We start from the raw sequence: 21,718 nt of genomic DNA on the forward strand, positions 1-21,718 counted from the left end.
CGCCCACCTCTCTAGCTGATTGGCCGCAGGAGAGGCCCCGCCGCGACTCTGGGAACCGTAGTCGCTCCAGCAGGCGCGGGCCAGGGAATCGATCGGGACGGGAAACCACAAATCCCAGCATACGCCGGGGCGCGGGGCGGGCAGCGCGCCTGCGCGGAGTGGGGCGGGGTCTGGTGCCTTTATATAAGGCGAGGCAGCGGACTGCGAGCTGCAGTTGGGAGCTAGGAGCGCAGGGTTCGGGAGGCGGAGCCCCGGGGAAAGGCGGGGCTGGGCGGCGGAGGAGGAGGCTGGACCTGAGATGAGTGTGCCAGGTCTCGGCGCAGCAGCCAGGCAGCGGCCCGCTCCGGGGCGGGACCAGAGGCGTTAACCCCTTCGTGGCCGCGGACACGTTAACCCCTTGGGGCCTGGCGCGGACTGACTCCTTGGCTTGGAGGCTGGACTCCCCGCGCTGCCCGTTCCCGATGCGCCAGGCTCGGGCGCGCCGGGCGGAGAGCGCTCGCCCCTGAGCCGCCTGAGGCGCTAAGCCCCGGCCAGCGAGCAGCAGCAGCGGCCCGGCCATGGCTGACCCCCTCCTCGCCGAGCGCCCGCAGCCGCCGTCCGGCCAAACTTCGGCCGCGGAGCCCGCCCCGGCCCGCCGCGAGCCGGGCGGGAGGTGGGCAGCGAGAGGAGCCGAGCAGCAGGCTGGCAGCCCGCGGGCGGAGGAGAGCGCGTGTCGGGCTTCCCCGCCCGCCGGGGCATGCCAGGGCGAGGGCCGCCCGGAGGGAGGCGGCGAGGAGGCGGAGGGCGGAGAATGGGCCGCCGGGGAGGGGCAGCCTCCCGCGGATGGACAAAGAGCCGGGCCCCAGCCGGCCCCGCAGGGCCAGGGCTATGCCGGGGCGGGGGGCCACAGGTACCGGCCCTCTGTCGGGGGAGAGGAGGAATGGCGGCAGCGGCAGCTGGGCAAGAAGAAGCACAGGCGGCGCCCCTCCAAGAAGAAGCGGCACTGGAAGCCCTATTACAAGCTCACCTGGGAGGAGAAGAAGTTGTTTGATGAGAAGCAAAGCCAGCGGGCTTCCAGGCTCCGGGCGGAGATGTTCGCCAAGGGGCAGCCAGTGGCTCCTTACAACACCACCCAGTTCCTGATGGAGGATCATGATCAGGAGGAGCCGGATCTTAAGACTGGCCTTTACCCCAAGAAGGCTGCAGCCAAGTCAGATGATACCAGCGAGGAAGACTTCCTGGAGGAGGCAGCAGACGAGGATGGGGGCAGCGACGGGATGGGAGGCGACGGCAGTGAGTTTCTCCAGAGGGATTTCTCAGAGACTTACGAGAGATACCATGTGGAGAGCCTGCAGAACATGAGCAAGCAGGAGCTGATCAAGGAGTACTTGGAGCTGGAAAAATGCCTTTCCAGGATGGAAGATGAGAACAACAGGCTGAGGATGGAAAGCAAAAAATATGGGGGGGACTCTGCAGAGGATCCTAGGGTAAGAGAACTCGAGCTGGAACTGGACAGGTTGAGAGCTGAGAACCTGGAGCTGTTGAAAGAGAATGAACTTCACAGACAACAGGAGAAATCTCTTTCCAAGTTTGGAGAGTGAAACTTTAGGGGGTGGATGGGGGTGGGACTTTTTACATTGATGGAATGTAACATTATATACATGTGTATATAAAAGACAGTGGATCCTTTTTATGATACATAATCAGAATAAACCACAGCCTTGTATTGTTTTTGAAGCTATAGCTATAGTGTAGTGTGTGTTCTGTTAACTATGTGCAACTGAGAATTCCCCCCTTTAAGATAAATGTGACTCAAGGGGAGGGGTGTGTCTGTTTGATGTGCAAGTAAATTTGACTCAACTTATGATGCGTTTTATGTTTAAACCAAAAGGGAAAAAATCCAGGGGGAGGGGAAAAAACCCTAGGGAATTGTAAATCGGCCAAATTCTGAAAACAATAAAATTCATTATAGAGTTCTAATAAATTTAATTACTTGTAAATGTAACAGTTTCAGTGTGATTTCTAGAAGAATATTCAAAATAGCATTCTCCTAGGTGGGAATATGTTTTGAATAATTATTCAAGTGATTTGTATTTTTAAATGGCTTATATTGCCTAATATAAAATCAACAGAACTAAGGCTTAGGCCTGGTCTACACTAGGACTTTAATTCGGATTTAGCTGCCTTAATCCGAATTAACCCTTCACCCGTCCACACTACAGAGCCAGTTAATTCGAATTAAAGGGCCCTTTAAATCGATTTCTGTACTCCACCTCGACGAACGGAGTAGAGCCTAAATCGATTTTGTTAATTCGAATTAGGGTTAGTGTGGACGCACACCACCGAATTACTGTGTTTAAGTTAATGGGGTAGTGTGGCCGCACACCACCGAATTAATGTGGTTTAAAACCGAATTAAGGTGCTTAGTGTGGCCGCGCACAATCGAATTTATACAACCTGTTTCCCAAATTCGAATTATCTAAATTCGGATTAATCCTGTAGTGTAGACATACCCTTAGACTTAATTCTTTTGCATCTCTGCTCCCTGCAGCCCACAGAACTTCCTATTTCCAATTCTAAACCACTAACGCTCTAATGTAAGTGGGTTCATATAAACCCATTTTGTGTTCTGGTGGCTTAGCAAATATTTTTGCTGTAACAAAAGTAAATGCAGCTGGGTTGGTGGGCAAGTGGTCAGTTCTATACTTTGCTTCTACTTTATCATGTTTTTGTAGTAGTCATTCACTTATTCTGCCTTAAGTTTCAAGGATAGTTCTGAATTTCTAATCTCATCTTTCATCTGTCTGGAGCTGCTAAGAACCTAACTAAGCACTGCCTACAACATTTGTGTTTATAGGCACCTTGATTTTTTTAATCTACTTTAAACTGCAGAACAGAAGTCTGATCCTTTAATAAATGCTTAGTAAAATTGTGCAATAACCTTTAGGAGTTTTAATGTACAGAAATGTGACCCACAAGTGATGGGGATAAGGTAGGTCAGTGAAAAATTGTATTATCTTAAAACCTATTTTTCTAACCTCTGAATGAGAATAAAAGCAAGATACAGGGGAGAAAAAAAGAGATCTGTATTCTCTCCAAACCACTCTGTATAGTGGAGTGTGGTGTCAATTTTCCCTTGTGCTGAAAATTTTGCACTTTTATGTAATCGCAGAGGGTCAGACTCAGGACATTATCTCAGTGCATAGACCAGTGAGATCTCCTTCACCCTAAAAGACAACCTGGTGTGGACTAGTAGCCATTTAAACACATGCAATTTTCAATTCATCAACCTAATACTGAGTGTGACTATTTCTACCAATTTTGATACTAGCCTGTATGTACAGTTTACCCAACCCTATCTAGTCAGTGTCTGAGCAGCAACTGGGCTTAAACTACAATATGCAAGTGGAGCAAATTAGATTCACCAGCTAAAGGCAATTACAGCTGGGATGGGCAGCACAAGTAATCCACATTTCAAATAGAAATTGTACAAATTAGTCCAGCCGGCCATGCAATGACCTAGGGACTCCAATATTAAGGATCAAGATGGATTTTAACTACATGTTCCTGGCAGAAATTCTGCTTTAAGGCATGTATTGCTATCAATTCTTCTTTTTGGAAAGAAAAACAGAAAATTATTAAAGATCTATTTGTGATAAATAGGTTTGTCTTAATTTTCTTTTCCTTCTGCTATGACATTAGTCAGCAGAGTAGGGCTGGTGCACTATAGCTTCAGTTGTAGAGAAGGAAGGCTGGTGTGAAGGAAGCACCACAGACCATGATATCAGCCTTCTGAAGAGGAAGACTGGATGGCAGAAATCAACAGCAAGGAATAAGTTAATTCCAAGTACAAATGAAATTCTCTCCAAGGAATATAAATACTATGGTTTTAAACTTCTACTATTCTTTTGAGTACTTTGTATGTAATATTTCCACAAATCATATTTTTCTTTTGAATTATAAAACAGGCAAGATTGTGCTGTGTAACATTTTCTAGGATGGAGGGTAAGGTACAGAAAAGGGCAACAATAATGATTAGGCGTGTGGAACAACTGCCATATGAGGTGGGTTAGTAAAATGGGATTTTTCAGCTTGGAAAAGAGATGATGGGGGGGGGGGGAGAGAATATGATAGTCTATAAAATGACTAGTGTAGAGAAGGTAAATAAGGAAGTGGTGTTTACTGGAAACAAAAACTAGGGGTCACTAAATGAAATGAATAGGCACCAGGTTTAAAACAAACAAAAGGTATTTTTTCACATAATGCACAGTCAACCTGTGGAACTCCTTGCCAGAGGATATTGTGAAGGCCAAGACTATAATAGGGTTCAAAAAAGAACTGGATAGGTCCATCAATGGCTATTAGCGAGGATGAACAGGGATGGTGGCCTTAGCGCAGGGTGGGCAAACTACAGCGCAGGGTGGGCAAACTACAGCCCACGGGCCAGATCCAACCTGAGGGATTACCACCCCTGTGACGCTGCAGGCCCTGTGCTGCTCCCAGAAGCAGTCAGCACCATGTCCCTGGAGGAAGGGGGGGCAGAGGGCTCCATGCACTGCTCTCACCTGCAGGCATCACCCCCCACAGCTCGCATTGGCCAGGAATGGGAAACTGTAGCCAATGGGAGCTTCAGGGGAGGTACCTGCAGGGGAGGGCAGCACAAGGTGCCCTCTGTTTCCCCCCCCCTCCCCCAGTGGCCACAGAGACATGGTGCCGGCCCCTTCCAGGAGTGGGGCAGGCAGGGAGCCTGTCTTAGCCCCACTGCATGTCGCTGCCACCCCAGAGCGGCTCCAGGTAAGCAGCACCAGGCCAGAGCCTGCACCCCAACCCCCTGCCACACCCCTCCTGCACCTCAACTCCCTGCCTGCACCCCAACCCCTGCCCTGAGTCCTCTGCTGCACCCCAACCCCCTTCCTTGAGCCCTTTCATACACTCCACATCCCTCCTCTGCCCCAACCCCTTGCCCTGAGCCCCTTCCTGCACACTGCGCCCCAGCCCTACATTCATGGCCCTGCATGGAATTTCCCCACCCACATGTGGCCCTTGGGCCAAAAAGTTTGCCCACCCCTGCCTTAGCCTCTGGTTGCTAGAAGCTGGGAATGGGCAACAAGGGATGGATGACTCTGTGATTAGCTGTTCTGTTCATTCCCTCTGGGGCACCTGGTATTGGTCACTGTCAGATGACAGGGTACTGGGCTAGATCTACTTTTGGTCTGACCCAGTCTGGTTGTTCTTATAAGGAAAATAGCAGATGTGCATTATTGCACAGTAACCTCAGCATTTAATATTGGTGCTTCAACTTATAGCAGGGGTCAGCAACCTTTCAGAAGTGGGGTGCCGAGTCTTCATTTATTCACTCTTAATTTAAGGTTTCGTGTGCCAGTCATACATTTTAATGTTTTTAGAAGGTCTCTTTCTATAAATCATTAATATATAACTAAACTATTGTTGTATGTAAAGTAAATAAGGTTTTTAAAATGTTTAAGAAGCTTCATTTAAAATTAAATTAAAATGCAGAGGCCCCCGGACTGGTAGCCAGGACCCATGCAGCGCGAGTGCCACCTTTGGCACATGTGCCATAGGTTGCCTACCCCTGACTTATAGTAATATACCACCATGAAGCTTAGTTTCTAATATTAACATGAAAATTTTAATTACATATGAAGAAATGTTTAGTCAAATGTCACAGCAGTAGCTATCCCAAATACAAAATGACTTCTCTAGTCTACACTAGAGTACAACCCACATTCACTGGCAAATATATTTCTACAAGCTAGTTCAAACACTCAACAAATGTCTCTTCCAGGACATTTACAAAGGTGTTAGCAAATCGATGGGGGTTCTTCCAGCATGGAGGGCCAATTCTCCAAATCAATGCTTTGATTTAATCAGTGGTTTCCACATGGGATTGAGCTTTTGGACCTCTGGGGAATGCTTTAGTGAAAAGGGGAGTCCTGTAGTAGGTGAGAGTAGGGTTATTTCTAATCTCTTTTTAAGAGGGATTTCCAGTGAGAAGGGTCTTCCTTCAGCTCTCTTGTGTTTATACCTGTTAACCTGCAGCACATCAGGCAATCCTAGGTGATGCAACACATTGCAGAGACAGAGGCTGTCCCCACAACAGGGTTGGCAGGTTAGAGAGAGGTAGGCTTCCCTCCCCCCCACGGTTGGCCTCTCACATTAAAGGGCTTTGGCAATCAGTAGAAGATCTGGTAACAGACAGGCAGATAGTCTAAGTTGCAGAACACCAGTGTAATACATGCTCTTTGGCTCATCTGCTAGAGCCAGGCCTCTACATTATGCATCTGTGAACTTTTTGTCTAGATCCAGCTAGAGTGAAGAGTAGTCCAGACTGGCAGTGCTAAGCACATGGCCCACTGTGGCCAGATCATCTGAGGGGAACAGGTGCAATCTTCTTGGTAGCCAAAGATGAAAGTAAGTGCTTTGAGGGTTGCAGCTACATCATGGGGGGGGGGGGGGGAAGGATAGCTCAGTGGTGAGAGCATTGGCCTGCTAAACCCAGGGTTGTGAGTTCAATCCTTGAGGGGGCCATTTAGGGATCTGGGGCAAAAATCTGTCTGGGGATTGGTCCTGCTTTGAGCAGGGGGTTGGACTAGATGACCTCCTGAGGTCCCTTCCAACAATTCTGTGTGCAGACAACACCAAACATTTTGTTTTCAATTCTGAGCCTCTCCATTGCACCATATATGAAAAATTGATCCACATTGAGATGAGCGGCTTACAGGGCATACTGCCATCCTAGTAAAATATATATTGCCTAAAACTCCAGTGTGTTCTCAGTGATCTAGTAATTCTCCCATTTTGTGCTTCAGGAATACCTTTTAGTTTTCATTCTTAGCACTATTAGGGGTATATATGTGTTGAGCATTTCAACACATTTGATACACTGGTCATTGATAAGGAAGCAGTCTTCAGATGACAGCATTACAGTTTCCTCCCTATTCAGATGTTGTTTTTAACCAGTGGTGGTGGTTCTCACTTTTTCCTGAAGGGAATGATTACACTATTCCAAGGAATGTGTTCCAGAAAGACCTGCAAAGATTGCTCTCTGCCACCACTCTTATTTAGACCTATTAATCCATGAGGATAACTCCTGTAGTTCCAGACCACAGGAATGGTTGTTACTCTGACACTTGCTAAATATAAAGAACAATGTTATGCAAGTAATTATGGATCTGCTCAATCTCAGAATTAAACCCTTTTCTATCAGGTAGTAAGATGGAGTGTATAGTTACTCTTTTACAGCATTCATTACAACTAGCAAAATGAATCCGCATCCTGCTGATGCATTGCTCTCCACCCACATTAAAAGGGAGACCAGTTGTAACAGGATTTGATAGTATCTCTGTTTTTATAATTTTGCATTTCTGGGATCAGCTGTTTCTTCATCTTTTGCCTAAAATAAGGGAAAGTATTCCAACAGTTCTATTTTTAGCAAGTGGAAAAACCTCACAATGAAATAAGTTTAAACATTCTCAGTCCAGAGATCCATTTTTTACAAATCATGTGCAAATCCAATTCTCGGGCTCTTGTAATTGGCTGCTATAAAGTTGAAGTATATTTTGATCATCCTGCCTGTTTGTTCTGGCAGGAGCAAACAGAATTGCTGCAAGCGTGTTCCTTTCCAGCAGACCCCAGAGTCATGATGAGGGAGAACTTCGACATGCGGAGTCTCATAAGGCTGAATCCTCAGCACTGTTGTTTAACAACCAGTAGGTAATATTTAGATGACACTGGCTGCAATGCCAGCGATATACAGATTTATTTTCTAGTGCAGTCTCCTTGATCTTGTGAATTGAAGAAATTGGAGCCGGCATAAAGGATACGTGGTGCAAACAACTTATTGATTCTAGTTAGAGGGAAACACTTCAAAGAACTGGCAAGCACCACTGCCTTACCCTTTGAGGACATATCTGCCCTCTTCAAGTTAAGACCATGCTGCCTTAGGGTCAAACCAGACTTATTAGTGCCTTTGATATAGATTCATAGAATATATTCATAGAATATCAGGGTTGGAAGGGACCCAGGAGGTCCTCTAGTCCAACCCCCCCTCCACTCAAAGCAGGACCAAATCTCCAGACCCCTAAATGGCCCCCTCAAGGATTGAACTCACTAGCCGGGGTTTAGCAGGCCAATGCTCAAACCACGGAGCTATCCCTCCCCCAAATAGTAACAAAGACTCTGAGTGCCCTGACAATTAAATGTTGCAACTTAGTAATACCCCAGCAGCATTTAAAAAAAACCAAACACACAGACGGGACAAGTAACTAAGTAAGCTGGTCATCTACAAAAAAACTCCCTTCCAGCTCCCGTCACTCTGGGAACATACCCTGAGTCCTCTCCAAAAAGCCCCATCAAACAGATGGCTTTAGCAGTGTGGCGAGGTCACCAAATTTGGGCTATTTTGCACTGAGGGGAGCAAGTTCTAGGGCCCTGATTGCAAACCCTGTGTGGATTAGTTTAAACTAATCAATGTGAGTGTTGACACTCAAAAGTTCCACTAGTTTAAATCAATTTAAAAAAATCACACCTTTAGTTAAGCAACTTTTGATATAAACAACAAGGAGTCTGGTGGCACCTTAAAGACTAACAGATTTATTTGAGAATGAGCTTTCGTGAGTAAAAACCTCACTTCTTCGGATGCTGAACGTCTTCGAACTTTTGATATGTAAATCAGGCCTCAGTTTGGTTTTAAATGGTTTTAAAACCATCATTAGCATAAAGCTGCAGCTAAATGAAAATAGAGCTAAATGAAGTATAAATGGGTATAAAAAAAAAGTCATATGGGAAGATGGTTATACACCTGAGCAGTTAGAAAAGGGGGTAAGCCGTGATTAATAAAAGCCAAACTTTTATATAAACTGGTGAAACAGCATGGAAGCAAAATATTCTTTGACTCCAGAGTAATGCAAGCAAGGAATTTTCTGCAGAAAATTGTCTCTGCTCAGTTTGATCTTCCCAGTGTAAAAGATCCTTCATTACTCCTGTTGCACATTTTGTAAAACAGTTTTCAGTAAAATGGCAGCACTCAATCTCAGGGTTTTACAACCTATGAACTACACCTCTTGATACTGTTGGGCAGGTCGGCATTACACTCATTGCACAGGTAGAAGAAACTGTGGCTAAGGCCCAGATCCACAGAGGGGGAAAGTTAGGAGCCTAACAACCTTTGTGAAGCTAGGCCTAAGTAACTTGTCCAAAGTTGCACAGTGAGTCTGTGAAAAAGTCAAGAATACAACCCAGATTTCCTAGTCCCCAGTCATATGCTTTAAGCAGTATACATATATGTTAAATACATCAACATACATTAAAAAGTGAACCATACCCCTCATGTACCATAGCATCGAGACATTACCCACACACTGTCACAATTCCCACTGCTCATCAGGACGCTGGACCTGTTTGTGCCATCTCAAGAACTGCCTTCCATGCCACCTATATCATCTTGAGGTTTGCACATGAAGAACACGCTACTCACTTTTCTGTTTCTACAGCTCCTTTCCAACAGCTAAAGTAATGAAACTAATCACTCAAAGACAAGGTTCGTTCCAGTTCATTTATCAGGGTATTTCAACAACTAGTTGAAAAGTTACCAGTCTAGCCCTAGCCAGGCAGGCACTTTTTAAAAAGTCTCTACAAATGGCACACTGACAGTTGTTGCCTCACTTCACAATAGCAGCAGAGAGGAGGCCACATTAAATGTGATCCATTGGGTTCAGCAAGTGAAAATTCCCTGGGGGAATTTTGGGTGTGGTATGGTTTAAATGCATAAAATAAAGGATTATATTCAGGGATTATTTTCCAGTACACTACCTAGAAAATTACACTGTATAATAAGTACAGTAGAAGCATGGAAAATAGACATTTTCTAGGAAAATGCAAGTTATTGTACCAAATGTTCACTCAAAATAAAATTAGATCTTCCTCTCAGTTATGTCTACATTTGGTTTCTGATACAAGACTAACTTTGTATTAACTGTCTGATCTCAGAGTCAGATAAGTATTTAGAAATTAACAGAAAGGCTTTAGAAAAATTAAGTAAATTTTCAAAAATTATTAGTTTTCCCCAGAAACTATTTACTCTAATTTTTATACAGTATTAAAAATAAGCATGCACCAGGGATTGTGTTTTGAGAACTCTATCGTCAGGTATTTGAGTAACTGTATGGATATCGTATTTGTGTACCAACACTAGTTCCAATTCTGCTACTTACACTGGTGCCCATCTGGAGTAACTCTCTTGCAGTCAATGAAGTTACTTCAGATTTACACTGGGGTAAAAGACCTGAATTTGGCATTTGATTACAAAAACAATATAACCCACACATTAAAATAATGGTTGTATTCACACTGGATTTTTTTTATCACCTCTATTTTTACACATGGGGAGACTGAAGCCCAGAAGTCCCAGGATTGCAAAAGATTAAAATACAAGTGAATGGTAATGCACAGTTCTCACATCGCCTGACTCCCAAGCCCGTATCCACCCAAAAGAATCAGATTTCTCTTTAGTTTAAAAGCTACTGTGGAGTATTAGCAAATCAGCCATTACTTTTGAACACAAGTGTAACAAAGAGAGCTGTATTGTACTTTGGAGGGAGGCTAAGTACTTTTCAGCTAAGTGATTATGCAGCAAAAGAACTGCATTAGTTACTTCCTCTGCAAACATGTAGTCTATTTTCTGTAGCACGGACTGGCAGGTGTCCTTAGCCCAGGAGATAAGAAATGCCCAATGGTCGAATTACTCACTGGACTGTAAGGGCATTTCACCCCCCCCCCCCCCCCGGTTAGGGCCTTCTGGAGGAATACGAAGCCCTGTGGCACTGCTCACGAGTCGTGCACCGCCTCGGCGCGCTCTAGGCATACCCAGCCGCGCACTCTCCCGAAGGAGGGGCGATCCGTTACAAGGACCACAGGGGGCTGGTTTCAGCCTAGTGGAGAAAGCGGGAGGGGGGGACACGGTTGCTACAAGCCGAGACGGGCTTTCGCTGGAGACCCGGGGGGGGGGGGGTGTCTCTCTTTAGGCTCAGGGTCGCTCGGGGTCGTTGCACGAGCTGCCCCCTCGGAGGCCGGGCGCGCGAGGCTGGAAGTGCGGGGCAAGGCGCGTCCCCTTCCCCGGCCGGCCAGGAGCCCGGCCCCCTCCCAAGGCCAGGCCGCCGGGCGGGCCCGCCGGGGGGCTCGACCTCTGCGCTCACCTCCCCGTTTGGCTGCCCCGGGGCTCCCGCTGTGGGGAGGGAGGCGCCGGGGGGGGACCAGGGCGAGGGCCCGTGAGGGGAACAGCCGCTCACCGCGGCGCGCCCCGCCGGCTCCAGGGCGGGCTGCAGCGCAGGGCCGGCCCAGGCCGCCACACAAAATGGCCGCCACCTCGCTCGCCCAGCGGCTATGGGGCCAAGCCGCAGCTCGGAGTCGGAGCTGTCTGCTCGCCCAATCAGCTATCGCCGTCGGGATGATTGGCAGCAGACCCTCAGACCAATGGGAAAAGCGTTCACTGGGGAACGTGCGTAAGGCAAATAGCGCTGCCGCAGGGGCTTGTGGGAATTGTGGTCCACTGTGAGCGAACGCGCCCGCAAAGTTGAATAGGCTGTAGGGACAGGAAGAGACTATAAATCCCGTGAGGCACCGTTCCGGACAGCGGTCGCTTCTTTCTCCTAGCGGATGAGCGGCGGTTTCTCCCACCCCATTGGGGCGGGGACAAGGAGAGGGTGGCTGGGGGCAGCCGATAGGTTAGCGATGGTTATAAGCGGACACAGGCATCAGCTGTTCGTCCCTCCTCACAGCTGTGGGAAATCTCAGCCCAAGGCATAGGCGGCTCCTTAGCCCAATCCACCCCCACCCCTGTGCTAACCTTCCTGGCGCACTTTGCAGGCATGCCCCATACAGGTGCACACACCCTGCCATCCCCTCGAGTGCCCTCGTTTAATCCAAATATACCTGCACAATGCAAGACGTAACCTCTTGCAATTTGCAGGCATTGCCCCTAAGTATCCCCCAGACGATTCCTCCAATGTCAGCCTTTCATCCTGCACAAGGCATGGGTTTTCCATTTGCAATCTGCAGCCTCTCACGCCCCAGATGTAATTGGAGGTAAACATCTCTGAAAAAAATGCAGCACTGTTCCCTGGCAATTTGCTGTCTCCTTCCTGCAGAATAAATTGCTCAAACCTTTTTGCCCAGATATAATTGATTAAAATATACCAGAAAAATGCTTGAGTTTTCTTGTTGCCATGTCAAAGCAGTTTGTTCAAAATAATCCACAAATCTTTTTCAAAAATATATTTCCATCAACCAGTTACAGATCCACAAAGCAGGTTTTCCTGTTCAGTTTGCAGCCTGCCCCCACTGGGAACGTAATTGTTTGAAGGAAATACATATGCAGAAATGCACCAAGCATAATGGTTTTAATTAGCCGCATCTGCAAAATGCATGACTTTTTCTAATGCTTGTATGGCTTGCAAGTGCCGGTAGCCATTTTTCCTCCTCAAAAGCAAAGAGGTGGTGAGAATGTTGCCTCAGTTTGCACAGCCAAAACTGTGAAGCCTCTGTCCAGCCAGTAGTAGTAGAGAGTGAGGAGTGACTTAAAAAAACCAAAAACATGATCTTACACATTTTGGAAAACAGCACAGAACTGGGGCTGGTATTTTGTAGACCTGCGGCAGACTCTCTAGCTCACTTGGGAGGGAGCCATTTCATTTTGGATGCAGTTTTTCTTGGGAGGAAGGGATGTGTCTAATGAGACATTTAAAATTTCGCTTTGTGTTTTTCCCAAACTTGTGTGGAACGTCACGGCTTGATGATCCCTGTTTTCCTTGCCCACATAGTAGGACCTGCAGCGTGAAGCTTAGCTGGATCTTAGGCCCTCCCTTTTGTTGCAAACTGCAGGCACTTAACTCTTTGATGTCTTTCCCTTATTTAAAGTTGTTACTAGCAAACATAAAAATTCCCAAATGTAGGTGTGCCTTAGAGAAAGAAAAATGTCTCCCTCTCCTAGCGGAAATGGATAGGTACTAATGGTGCTCTTTTTCTGCTCATTTGTTAAATACTGACAGTGTGCTTGGTGCTGTACAGACGTTAAAAAGGAAGGCATGATTTTTGCTCCAAAGAGTTTATAGGCTAAGCCCCAATCCTGCAGACTGCTGCCTTTGTGGACACAGAGGTCTGCCTTTATGGAGCAGTCTGCAGGATTGGTCCCTTTATAGACAGCACAAGAATGCACTGTGACTGTCAAATAAACTAGGAGGCTCGGGGGCAGTGATTTAATTTCACAAATTTTCCTAGTGTTTCTCCTGTTGTTACCAGATGCAGTGTTGCCTGCCTTGATAATCCATCTGCTAAGCAGCCTTGGTGGCTTATCCATGGTTATCATAAACTGCCTCAGATGTGATGCCATTATTGTCAGACTTTCTGGAAGTTTTAATTCTGGTGAACAATGTGACAGAGTAATGTCAATATACTTTGGGGGCGGGGACGCTTTTACCCTGCTGCAGCTTTGTGTGTTGGTCACAAATTTTGTGTTAAACATGCTCTGTTGTGGTAAACAGTGCAAACTGATTTTATTTCTTAGCTTTTTGTCCTATAGTTTGCTAAAGCATTTTTAAAAAACAACAACACAGAATTAGAAGATTGGCCAGAGAAAATACATTGGGAAAACCAGTCCTTCACTGGCTGGCACAATGGACCAGAAGCCAGATTTTCAAAGGTATTTGGGTGCCTAAAGATGCAAAGTGCATCATGCGAAGAATCTTTTTAAGATTCCAGTTTTAAAGCAAACAACCTCAGTTTTGAAATTCAAAACGTCATTCCGCTGAAGGTCAGTTTTCACATTGAAACATGCAACATTTTGAAATTTCAAGTGTTCTGGAAAAAAAAACCCCAATAACTAATAATACACCCCAACCATTTTGTAAAAATGTGTGTAAAGTAAAATTTGGGGAGTGGAAATGGCCCAGAATGAAATGGGCAATTTTTTTTTTTTTTTTGCAAATCATTGTCTTCTACCCGTCCCTCATATATCTATATCTATATATTGCATAGCTTGAATCAATGGGGGTGGGAAGGATAGCTCAGTGGTTTGAGCTATTGGCCTCCTAAACCTAGGGTTGTGAGTTCAATCCTTGAGGAGAGGGCCATTATAGGGACCTGGGGCAAAAATCTGTCTGGGGATTGGTCCCACTTTGAGCAGAGGGTTGGAGTAAGTGACATTCCAAGGTCCTTTCTAATGCTGATATTCTATGGTTTCTAAACAGTTTCACTTCCTGGTTCTCATGCACAAGCATTTGCTGTAATGTTTCAGCTACCAGTACTGCAGGGGAATGGTGTAAGTCTTTTGTTTTTAACTATCTCCTTTTGAATTATAAAAACAGCCCCAAACACCATGGAAATATTGCTTTTCACTTTAGGTTTTGTAAGTGATTACAAAATCTCAGTTCAGGGCTGTACTTGTCCAAACTGTGTCCCCGTAAGATCAGGGAGAAATAGTTGCATTTGGGTGAGTATTGTGTGCCTATGATCTTCATTAGCAGCAGCGTTGGTAGCGACACCTATAGTAAAGGTTGCCTGACGCTTTCCATTATAAGACCCTGTTTTCAGTTGCTGATAACTTTGCCAAACTTCAACCAATGTGGCAGAAATTTTCCATGTTGTGTCTCTGCCATGGGATAATTTTTTTATTTATTTGGGTTTTTTTGGGAGGGGCATTCATTAAAATGATTCAGCAGTTTCTGAGAATTAAGTTAGAAGCAAATTCTTTAATGCTCTTTCATTAAGAAGCTGTAGTGCCTCAGTGCTCTGGAGCAGGAACTTGAAGTTGCCCTTGTGTCAGGGAGGTGCCTTTTACTGTCCCTATGATTATCCACCCAAATATGGTCAAATTATAAACCTCTGAAAAAAATGGCAGTTTGCACATGCTCAGTGGGGACTTGTTTTCCAAATAGTCCATCTGCAGTGAGCATGCTCCATCCCCTCACAGCTCAGTCTGAGTAGGCACCATTCCCACAGAGCACCTGATGAGCACTGTCTATGCTTCCCCGGGGCTGGGAGTGGAGATGCAGCCTGGGGGAGGGGGGAGGGAATGCAGACAGGGGTAAGGGGGCCGAGGCTGGAGCTGCAGCTGGGTGTAGGTCTGGCACCGAGCTGTGGCATGAGGCAGGGGATGGGGCCGGCAGTGAGCCGCGCCAAGGCCGGGGACGGAGCAGGGTCTGGGTGGTGCCCTGCTGCGCCCCAAGATGTTCCTCCACACCCTGAGGTGTGCCCCACAGTTCGGGGACCTCTTCTGTAAGGCATTTTCTTGGGCCCTTGAATCATTTTTGTGGCTCTTTTCTGCTCCCTCTCCAATTTTTCAGCATCCTTTTAAAATTGTGGAGGGAACTGCAACCACATTCCAGCACCAGTCTCCCCAGTGCTGTGTACAGAGGTAAAGTCACCTTTCTTGTCCTACTCTCTGCTCCCCTCTTTATACCAGCAAGGTGTTAGTTTTACCTTCTAGAGCCCTAAATGTTTGGGGACCTGGGAGATGTTCTCTCCATATGATGCACTGCCACCGGTGGGAGCAGCCGAGGTGCCCAAGCTGGTGCTCCCTCAGGAGGAATGAAGGGGAGCTGCTGGCAGGGCATTTTCCAGGGGTTCTTTGCTTTTGGAACTTGCTCCCTCATTAGATCCACCAGAGTCCCCCCCCCCCCTTCAGATTATGCTGCAAGATCCATCTTTTCCCCCTGTGTGTTCAGCCGGTGAGAGACAGGCCCTGCCTACAGAGCTCACAGCCTAATCGATGGGACAGCTAGCCCCATTAGGCAGGTGGGGATCAAAGGCACTGAGAGGTTCAGTCACTTGCCCAAGTCACCCATGGAGCCTGTGGCAGAGCCAGGAATTGCAGCCAGGTCTCCTGAGTCCCAGCCCAGTGCCTAGTCCACAAGGCCAACCTGCCTCAAGGAGGTACTGTTTTCAAACAGAAAGCAACACAAGCACATGCTTTTCCAAGACCAGATGAGAACGTACCGGAGTTCGAAGGCCTGTCTGAACTGCTCCTGTCTCTGTTTCTAGGCAGCGCTGGCCCCTCGGGGTGACTCCGGCTGTGTGATGTAACACTTTTATCAACCTCAGTTCACAGACTGCCAGGGCCGCGTTTTCGTAAGGGGCGTCGATGGCTGACTTGGTGCCAGTAGGGCTGGGGCTCACCGTGGAGGCCTGTGGCCCATGAAGGAGTTGGACTTGCCGCAGAATGAGAACCAAAGCGCTGGCGATTGCTAGGGTAGGAAGAAGCCCAGGAGAAGGCTCTCCATGAAGGAGAAGCATTGGAAGCCACATATTGAGCTCAGCTGGAAGGATGAGAAGCAAAGCCAGCGGGCTTCTGGGGACAGGGCAGAGATGTTCACCAAGGGGCAGCCAGTGGCTCCTTACATCATCACTCAGTTCCTGATGGAGAATCATGACTAGGAGGAGCTGGATCTTCAGACTGGCCTTTACCCCAAGAGAACTGCAGTCAAGTCAGATGATACCAGCAAGGAAGACTTCCTGGAGGAGAAAGAGGGGTGGTACGAAGTGACGAGACCAAGGCGAGTTCCTCCAGAGATATACGAGAGAGACCACGTGGAGATAGGGTTTTCACCCAGACAGTCCAGGTTTCAGCTTGTGTGTCCGGGTGCCATTTGACGGGCTTTGGGGAAGAGGTGGAGTGGGGCGGGACCTCAAGGGAAGAGGTGGAGCAGGGGTGGGGCCTTGGGGAAAGAGGCGGGGCAGGAGGCAGGACCTCGGGGGGCCCGTTAACAGCCATTAGAAAGCTGTCAACCCGAGGTGGAGAGCCTGAGCAAGGAGGCTGGTTGGGGAGTGCCCGGGGCTGGAGGGAGCCTCTCCAGGAAGGAGGAAGTGCCCAAGAAGCTGCAGAGGGAGCAGAGCAGGGTGAAGGAGCTGAAGTTTGCCATCGAACTCTCCGAGCTGAGACCCAGCAGCTGGGGAGAGAGAAAGGGCCGGCACATTTAGACGTCTCGTTGGTGATGTGCAGACTGCCCCGGCTTTCCTCAGAGGCTGCAGGCCCTTGACACTTTCCTCTCCTGCCCCCGCCTTCAGTGACGCCCTGAAATCTGGGATTCAGGCTGGGGCTTGCCAAGGGCCTTAGGTGCCCAGCTCCCATGAAGCTTGGCCCCTAACTTGCCAGGTCTCCTTTGGAAATCCCAGTCTGCAGCTTTTGAACTGACCAAATACTCACCCCCCCATTTGAGGATGCAAACTTTACTCACGTGCCCCCTCCGTTCCTGTAAATCTCAGGGGACCCCGGAGTACGTTATGGTCTAAAGGAGACTCGTTAAAGGCCCTGACCACGCTGGGATCACAGACGGCAGAGATTCCTTAACTAGTGTGGGCAGAATTTTATCACCCTGAGACTCTCGCCAGCCCAACACCCCACGGACTAACCCTTTCTGTAGGTGCCAGCAACACTGGGGGGAGTTCAGGCATGTGGCCTGGAGTCCCCAGACCCAGTTCAAGCATGGTTCAGCTTGGCAGCATACAATGGAGCCAAATCATGGCTTAGACAAATCCCCAGCAGCATTTAGGCTTTTCCTGGGCTTGTTCCATGCCCTGCAAGACCAAAGCATGTTTGGGGTCTGCTGCACTGTAACCAGATCTTGCCTCCTGGTAGTTGGATAGTTTAAATGGGACTTTCTGTGTCACTTAGGGAAGCAGGCAGAGCCCTGCCGGCAATTACCCAGTCGTGTGTCTCCAGCACAGGTCCGAGCGCAGTGTGAGCCTGTCTTCCTTTCTTTCAAGGGCTTGTTTTCTGTTGCTTCCGGGATCTTCTTGACTGTGTTCTGATTTAGGTCCTGATCCTGAGCGGAGCTGTGCCCCCGCTGCTCCTATCAAACACAATGGGAGTGCAGGGTGCACAACACTTGTAAACATTGGGAATGACAGTCTTAAATCCTGATCGCCAAGACCCCTGTTCAGCAGGGTATTTAAGCGTGTGTCTAATTTGACTCTGCTCACATGCCTTGCTGACTCAGGACACGGATGTCTAGAAGCACAGGCAGAATTAAAATCCCGTGATCTCTTTAGACCAACTCCATTTACAAAAGCACATGTTTAAAACCTAAATGATTGCCATTGTGGCTGGGAAATTATTTTTAGCCCTTGTGTTTATAGCGATTGTTTTGGAGAGGACAAGCCACCCAAATAAACACAGAGACGCTCTCCCAGCTGTCGCACTCGGCTTTAATTATCCAGCCAAGTCTCGGTGATGTTGCTGGCCAGTAGAGTAGTCTCTGGAGTGCGGAGGCTGGTTTGGACCTGCTGTTAGTTACTATAAAGGCTGCGTATGTTGGTATGTGTGCTGCACCAGCCCATGTGCTGAAGTGCTGAGTAATGGTTTGATTTGTCTCTCTGCCCTATTTTTAACCCCAAGATTAAGTTAAAGTTGTTTGTTGTCTTAAGTGTGTTAGTTTTTAAAATGTCATGGTTCAAAGATCCTAAAACTTGTGCATGTCTGTTTTTTTAGAAGACTGAGATCAGGAAAAAATGGGAAAGTGACCGTAGAGCCATCATGGAACGGGCTGCTTCATATTATAGGAGGGAGAAGTAAACAGAGGGCTGGCTCCTGGGTGGGTGATGGGAGATAGAGCCTTTCGTCTCTAAGGGCTGGTCTACACTGCTGCGCTAGTTCGGCGGCTGGGGATCGAAGTTCCGAGTTCGATTTATCGCGTCTGGTCTGGACGCGATAAATTGAACCAGGAAGTGATCCCCGTCGACTGTGGTACTCCAGCTCAACGAGAGGAGTACCGCGGAGTCGACGGGGAGCCTGCCTGCCGCGTGTGGACCGCGTCTGAACCGCGGTAAGTTCGAAGTAAGGTATGTCGAATTCAGCTACGTTATTCACGTAGCTGAATTTGCGTACCTTACTTCGACTTGGGGGGTAAGTGTAGACCAAGCCTAAGTCACCACTTCAAATATAGTCCAGATCAGCAGTGACTGAAGTCACTGCACTGTCGCCTCTGTGAAATGATTGAAGGATTGGCTTAATCCAGCTGTTTATGGGGCTATGACAGAATCTGCCATCCTCGTGTCTGGCAGGAATTGGTTACGTTATTGGCAGTGGCCACAGAGACCAAGGATTGAATGATCTGCGGAGGCTGCGCTCCCCTCTTTTGCCCCTAGACCTGGCTGGAGCACATGGGGGGGGGGGTTACGGGATGCGTGGGACGCTTGCCCTGCTGTACGTAGAGAGTGTTGGTTTTCCAAGCTGGCAAAAAGCAGAGGAATTAAGAGGTAAAGTGTTCCCAGGGACAGCAAGGAGAGCAAGTGTAGTCGGCAGACCCAGCAAAGACTCTGACTCAGGAAGACACTTGAGCAAGTCCATGACTTCAAGCATAAGAGCAGCTCAATTACTGCACTGGAGCAGGGCCAAAGAGCGCATCTGCCTTTAATGGGACCCCTGCTGCAACTGAATTCAACCGCCTGTGTTTCTGCATTTCCCGCCCGTCACTCCTGGGGGGGATCCATTTCTCTCCCGCCCCTGCTAAGCTTTCCCAAAAAGTACCAGAAGCAGCACATGCCTGTCCTGCTGCTGCCCAGGATCATGCTGCAGATTCAAACAGCCGCTTCGTTTTCCAATGAATTCCATCCCCATTGGATTTGATCTTGGGGCACATGCTGAAAAGAGTCCCAACAGAGGCCTGAGAGGGCCACGGAGCTGCATGTCTGGTGCAAGGAAAACCATGGTAGGGAATGCAAGGCAAGGCTGGCTGAGACAAGCACTATCAACAGCATGTACATGGAACCGGTTTGGCAGTAGGCGTAACTGTGCTCATTCAGTCCTTGATGCTTTGACTGAGGCTACTACCAATCAGGCTCTTTAGTAGTGATGGGCAGAGCCCACTAAACCCAATTCCTACACTGCCTGCCAATGTACATAACTTCCAGTAACTAGGCTGGAATTGAACTGGCGACCTAGAGATTAAAAATGTGTCCCCCATTCCTAGTCCTCCTGAAACATCCATTGTCCTATGTATTTTCCCCAAAGTAGCTTCTCTTGCTAACCCAGTCATGTGGTGGCTTAGCATCCCATGACATCTAGTCACTTTGGGTCTGTCTTCTGCAGTTAACCTGGATTCTTATTTGGGTGCTGCCCCTAACCCAGATCCCATCCACACACAAAACCTCTGACGTGAGTGTGGTGGTGCTTTACCTCCAGGTTAGCTGGCCCAACTGGGTTCTGGGCTAATGCCCAGGTGTTGATAGTCATGAAGTGCCTTCCACAAAGTATCAATGACCCTAAGAGACCTGCCCCTAGAAGGTGTCTGAAAGCATCTAGAATCCATGCCAAATCCTGAATGGCGACTTGGTGTCCACTGTGTAAAGGAAATGACCAGGTTCAGCGTGTGTGGGGAACCAGCTGCCAAAGGGAAAGAGCTGCCCTGAAAAAGTAGAGGACAAAGGTTGCTTTGAAGAAAGACCCCTTGGGCCTGATTCTTCTCTGCACTGAGGCCCCTTTACGCTGCTCTGGCAGTATACAGGTCTTCAAAGGGCCGGGCCGTGCTGAAAGCTCCCTTCACGCTGCCGGTGTGGTGTGAGAATCCAGCCCTTTCAAGACCACTCTCCGTGAGCAGCTACCAGCTCCTGCTGTTCAGACCCAAGTCCGTCAGCAAACAAGGGCAGAGCAAGTCGAGATAACAAATGCATTTCCCCCTTTGAAATCAGTGGCAAGGTCTGCTGTGCAGCCATCGCGGCCAGAGCCTCCGGCACCTGGATAGCGGCAGAGTAAATTTCACATCTGATTGGCACCAGGCATAGGACCTGATCCTCTGCCCGTGGAGTCTTCAGTGCGTCTGCCCTCGTGCACAATGAGTGTAAAGGATGGCCCTGGTTTAGACTCGCTTTGCCGTGGTACAAACGACAGCGTGAGGTTCAGGGCACTGGAGAACGAGGCCCATAACGTGAGGCCTGGGCACTACCGCTCCACCACCAAGCCTCCCTTGTTGGGCTAAGTTCTGCTCTCTTACCCCAGGGTCAAGCCAGACTTCCCACCCCTGAAGTGAGTGGCATCCTGTCCAGCCTGCGCTGCAGTGAGAGTGTCTTGTCTGTCTCGTCACCACGCGCAATGACACGCGCGGCTCCCCAGGAGTCACAAAGGAACAGTTTGGGAGTCTGGTCTCTTTGACATGGTAGTTGACTTTTAAACACATTGATGTTATTCAGCAATGGGATCGGCACCGACTGTGAACGGCAAAGTAGCAGTTAATAGAAAACCAGCAGCTCTCACAAGGTGGTTAGAGGTGATTTCACTGGTATTGTGTGCATGTTGTGGTAGCAGCTAGAGGTCCCAGTAGAGAGCAGGACCTCCTAATGCCCAGTGTGGTGCACTCACCACTGCACTACACTGTCTCACTGAGTTCTCTGCCTCTAGGACAGATGGCACCTCAAAGGTTCCAGCCGGTCTGGTCACTCACAGAGGGCGAGGCTGCTTTGGAGAGACAAAAAGGGTCTCCAACCTGGGGACTAGCTTTCAGCTGTACAGGTGACGGTGCCTGCCGGTGCCCTATGGGCCAGTCGGTCACCCTTTGAATCGAGCAGTTCGGATTTCCCGGTGGCGTATTTTATAGTGGGCAAAGGAGACCCTGAGCTTCATTTCACCACCCTGCAAACAGCCGTGGAAAGGGCCCCTGAGCTGCTCTTCTGCACCTGATTGGGCTGGTGTCTGGCTCCCGGCCCTGGCAAGGACTGTGGGGAGGCAGAGTGGTTT

The 21,718-nt window shown here is 48.4% G+C and overlaps 1 protein-coding gene across 1 annotated transcript; it reads left to right on the forward strand.

Annotated features, from left to right (window-relative positions):
- Positions 1-222: 222 nt before the first annotated feature.
- On the forward strand, positions 223-1,984 carry HEXIM1 (HEXIM P-TEFb complex subunit 1). The gene has a single exon (XM_024208305.1). The coding sequence runs from the start codon at positions 558-560 to the stop codon at positions 1,578-1,580; it is 1,023 nt and encodes a 340-aa protein (XP_024064073.1). The 5' UTR covers positions 223-557; the 3' UTR covers positions 1,581-1,984.
- Positions 1,985-21,718: the final 19,734 nt, after the last annotated feature.

The sequence above is a fragment of the Terrapene carolina genome, unplaced genomic scaffold (genome assembly GCF_002925995.2).
Source record: "Terrapene carolina triunguis isolate 2854851 unplaced genomic scaffold, T_m_triunguis-2.0 Scaffold495, whole genome shotgun sequence".
Lineage (NCBI taxonomy): Eukaryota > Metazoa > Chordata > Testudines > Emydidae > Terrapene > Terrapene triunguis.

Bases quoted from the DNA above. Each gene is read 5' to 3' on its own strand.
- HEXIM1 (XM_024208305.1), top strand. From the start codon at position 558: ATGGCTGACCCCCTCCTCGCCGAGCGCCCGCAGCCGCCGTCCGGCCAA.